Consider the following 4,995-nt stretch of genomic DNA (forward strand, 5'->3'; position numbering starts at 1 on the left):
GTATAAAACAAATGACTTGCATACAACACTAGGAGAACATATGATTGGCCTAAAGAGGGCAGAGAGAGAATCAAACTGTGGATAGCTGATTCTATATTCTTGTATAATATGTTTGATATAAGCTTCAAATGCATCTCCTTGAACTACCAACTTGTAGCACAACATCATCTTCCTTTTGGAGTAATAATGAGATCCATATGATGGGGATACAAATGAGGCCAGATTGAGTCACTCCTGAAAGAATACAAAAAAACATTCTTTTAATAGAACTTAATGTTATATTACATAGAATCTCTCTCTTTCTCAAGCTGAGAGCTGATTATCCAACCAAAAAAAAAAAAATACAAAAAAATTACAGAAAAATAGCTTAGCTATGAATTTGTATCCTTTTTACTAGGAAACTTCCTTGTCAAGGGGACATTGTCCTTCACTGAAGTTTGGAGAGTTATTAAACTATCAACTAGTTGAGGCCCAAAATATTGCCAAGAGTGCCTCATTCTGTATAAGCAACCAACAGATCCACTCCCAAGCATAAAAATATTTAAAACTTGCTGCCATTGTTTAACTCCTCATTCTAACTACTGTCAGCCTCTTTGATTGACAATTATGCTGCTCAATTTAAAAGGCTCTGCCTCTTCCAACATCTTCACTACCATTCTCATGGATGGTCTTACTGCCGGGATCTTGGCCGTGCAATGAGCCGCAATTCTCAACACCTTCACCGCGTCTTCTTTCATGGCTTGGGAGAGGCTTGAGTCCACCAAATCAAGCAAGCTGTCTTGGCTTCTCATCTTGCTGCAAACCCACTGAACTATGTCCTTGTTCTCTCCAAACTCTGGCTCCACCGGTCTCTTCCCTGTCACCAGCTCCATAAGAACCACTCCGAAGCTGTAGACATCGCTTTTCTCATTCACCTTGCATGTGTATGCATATTCTTCAACACCAAAATGAAGAACAATAATCAATTTCAATGTGACAACTATAGGGAATTGAATGGATGCAAAATCTAGAACAATGATTAACCTCTGGTGACCACCAATTTTTCCTCAATGTAACTTGGGCGTTTGTTGTTCAAGTTAGACTTAAAACTGAAAATGTTCAAGCAGACTTCATTTAAATTGAATATACAATGTTACCCTTTACATCCACATCCTACTTGTTATATAGTCCTAATTCTACAAAGTATAGTAGGGGAGGTTTTCATCACTTGGATCACTGTAATTCGTTTGCTCTTCATCGTAGTGAAATTTCGGAGACTTCGTGAACGTAGCCCTAGTGTTAACTTAGAAATCTATGCTTTTTCTTATATTCCTATTTTCATTTATGATATTTTTTTTCAACATGGACAACAAACTCGAATTAATTATTAGCAACATAAGCAAAAAGTCGAATTTAACCGATTCGAGCCAAACCCGATGAACCTGTCTGAGTTTAACCTGAGAGTAATCTTGGGTTGGGCTCGTTTAGGCACTTCAAGTTAGACTCGAATTACTTTGCTTGAGTTAGTTGTACCCCTAATCTTTGTAACTAAAAAAGGAGCAAAACTTACCAGGAGCGATGTAGCCGTGTGTCCCTGCTATGATGTGTGTGGAGTCCCTAACTCCACTAGCCTGCAAAATCTTTGCCAGCCCAAAATCTGCAATCCTAGGCTTCATATGCTCATCCAACAGAATATTGCTCGATTTCACGTCCCGGTGTATCACCGGTCTATCACACCCATGGTGCAGATACTCCAGCCCCCTGGCAGCCCCCATCGCAATCTCATATCGCACCACCCATTCCAACCCGATCTTCTTACATGTGTGCAACCGGTCCCACAGGCTCCCATTGGGCATGTACTCATAAACCAGCAGATTTGAGTCCTCACTCGTGATGCTACAGTACAACTTCACCACATTTACATGCCTCACTGAGCTCAATGTAGCCACCTCGGCGTCATATTCCGGCGACTGGAGCTTTCCCTTTGCCAGCACCGGCGAGGTGCTCCGGCTACTTTTCCAGTCCCCGGAATCCGACCTCCAAATGTGTTTCACAGCCAAATGCTGGCCACCGCCAAGGGTGACTTTGTACACATTTCCTGACCCACCTTTGCCAATCAAATTATCATCTTTGATTGAATTCAGGATATCTAGTTCATCAAAACTCAATACATGAAACTGTTTCATATCCCAAGAATACCCTCCCTTAATAGGACTGTTCTTATTTTTGTGCCTAAACTTCATGTACATGAAACCTGCAAGTGACACAATCAGGACAGTACCTCCTGCTATGAGACAATAAATAACTGTCCCAATCTGAGTGGTCTTGCCGGAATCTGACGAACATGCCCGGAAATTTCTAATACTCTGACTACAAAGGCCCGGATTTCCGGCAAAGCTACCAGTAGCTAAAGATTCCGGTATACTGCCAATCAACCTGTTACTTGACAAATCAAGAAGACTTAGTCTCACCGAAGCCAAACTCGCCGGGATTTCACCGGAAAGTTTGTTGTTAGATAGGTTTAAGGAATTCAAGCTTGGTAAAGAACCAATGGTTGCTGGAATTTCCCCGGAAAGTGAATTGCCGGCGAGGTTTACATCGTTGAGAGAAACACATGAGCCGATTGAGTCCGGTATAATACCAGAAAACTGATTATCCTCCAAATGAAGACTGCTTAGCTTCTTCAATTCCCCAATTGTCGCCGGAATGTTACCGGAAAACTGATTCCCGCTCAGACTAATGGCAACTAAAGATGAAGCTTCGGAGACCCTCATCGGTAATTCGCCGGAGAATTTATTATTAGCCAAAAACAACTGTGCTAAAGACTTGGCATCACCGATATGGGTTGTCACAGAACCTACAAATTGATTCAAACTGAGATCAATTATACCCAACTCCGGCAAACCCCAAATCCCATCCGGGACTGTCCCGGAAAGCGAATTGTTGTTCACCCGTAAACGAACCAATGACGAACAATTCACATAAGTCGCCGGAATGTCACCGGTGAGCTTATTCTGAAGCAGCAGTAGATCAGTCAGCTTGCCATTCTTGCACATGTCAGGTGGTATAGAACCAGTTAAATAGTTCTCAGAGACATCAATGTAAATTAAATCAGCCCAAGAACCAATCTTTTGAGGAAGAGAACCGGTGAGCTTGTTTGTGTACAGAGAAAATTCCACAAGGGACTTGAACTCTCCAAATTCCTCTGGAATTTCCCCTGAAAATTGGTTTTCAAAGAGATGCAATGAAGCCAGTTGGGTCAGAGATTTGAGCTCGGAGAGGTCACCTTCAAGACTGTTATTTGAAGCATCAAAGTTGATGAGATTGGTTAGATTTCCGAATCCAATGGGAAGCTTTCCAGTGAGTGTATTGTCATATAACTCAAGCTGTGTAAGTCTTGTAAGCTTCGTGATTCCTTCTGGGATTTCACCAAACAAGTGATTATCTGAAAGTTCAAGATTTTCTAGCACAGAAAGATTCCCAATTTTCTCGGGAATTTTCCCTTCAAGACTGCAGTTTGTGAGGTACAGCCAGTAGAGCTTTTCAAGCTTCAGTACTTCCAATGGAAATGAGTTTTTGTCAAATGGGTTGTCACCTAAGCTCAAGAAAGTGAGACTGGTGAGATTTTCCAGCGATTTCCATGGAAATTGGCCGGAAAATCCACTGTGATTCAGATTCAAGAACTCGAGTTGGCTTAGAGAAGACAAGTCTGGCACTTTCCCGGAAAATGAGTTATTACCCAAATCCAAGTACCGCAATCTAGTGCAATTCTTCAAGTGATCAGTGATGTTGCCGTATAAAAAATTCTGCCCGAATGAGAGTTTTTCAAGTGATTGAAGATCACAGATTGAATCAAAAGGAAGAGTACCCAAAAGTTGTTGATCAGAGAGATTGATTTCTCTGACCAATTGATTACTGGAGTCGCAGATGATTCCGGTGAAATTGCAGATTGAGTTTTGAGGTGTCCATGTACTGAAAACTTGTGGATTTGAATTTTGGAAAATGGTTTTGAATTTGAGAAGTGTTTGAAGATCGTCGGATTGGGAGGGAGATAGTATGGAGAGGAAGCAGAGGATAGAGAGAAATGCAAGAGAAGGCAGTTGCCGGATAATGTGTGGTGTCGGCATGCCGGCCGGCGGTGGAGGAAGAAGGAAGAGTTTGAGGAAGATGGCGGGGAGTGTAGTGTGGAAATGAGACTTTGAGAGACTAGTGATTTAACACGCGAGGTTGGCTGGCTATGCAGAAATTCGAGTTGGGTTCACATTGTGATGTGATGTAATATACAGTAGAAATTATTCTTGAAAAAAAATACCAACTTCTCACAAAAAAAAAAAAAAAAAAAAATTCACCATTTTTAGTTGTTTTAAAATAAATATCTTAATATTTTTTTTAATTACTACTTTAATCTTTTATATTAAATATATTAAATTTATAAAAAATAAATCATTACATTATTATAATCTCATTGTTATTACTAAATCATTCACTATCAATATAATAAAAAATATTACTGTAAAAATTATCACCTTAAAAAGTTAAATCTCAAAAATAAATATTCTTTAAAAAACAGAAGGTGTAAATAATTAAAAACAATAATTTTCACACAGTCATTGGATTCAAATGCAATGACGTGTACTTTAATTCAATAAATTTTTTTTATTTCCGGAAAGCTACTTTAATTCAATAATTGATAGCGATTGGATTGTAATGCAGTGACATAGGTACTTGAATTCAATAATTTGCAGCGCGAATTCCGAGGCGGTCTTATGTTTTGATAGTAGTATTAAATTGGTGTTTTAAATTTTAAATTAAATAATTTATTTTTTAATTTTAAATTTATTATGTCAATTCAGTGTTCTCAAATGCAGCTTTACTTTTTTACTTGTTTTATTTTATTTTCTTTAAAATAAATTTTATTTTCTTTTGTTTCTCAAAAATGTTTAAGTGCCCCTTTGAAAAGATTGAGATACAAAATCATAAGATTTCAGAACTATCCAAACATTTTCAAATTTTTTT

At 38.7% G+C, this 4,995-nt stretch overlaps 1 protein-coding gene across 1 annotated transcript; it reads right to left on the minus strand.

The window, feature by feature from the left end:
* Positions 1-235: 235 nt before the first annotated feature.
* LOC132300160 (receptor-like protein kinase 7) lies at positions 236-4,221 on the minus strand. Its single transcript, XM_059797138.1, has 2 exons — positions 1,550-4,221; positions 236-934 (listed from the first exon to the last, which is right to left on the minus strand). Exons 1-2 carry the CDS (start codon positions 4,104-4,106, stop codon positions 585-587), a joined length of 2,907 nt encoding a protein of 968 aa, XP_059653121.1. The 5' UTR covers positions 4,107-4,221; the 3' UTR covers positions 236-584.
* Between the last annotated feature and the right edge of the window lie 774 nt (positions 4,222-4,995).

Source organism: Cornus florida, unplaced genomic scaffold (assembly GCF_030987335.1).
Source record: "Cornus florida cultivar Cherokee Brave unplaced genomic scaffold, ASM3098733v1 CherokeeBrave_3.0.0_Hap2_Chr03, whole genome shotgun sequence".
NCBI classification, from domain to species: domain Eukaryota; kingdom Viridiplantae; phylum Streptophyta; class Magnoliopsida; order Cornales; family Cornaceae; genus Cornus; species Cornus florida.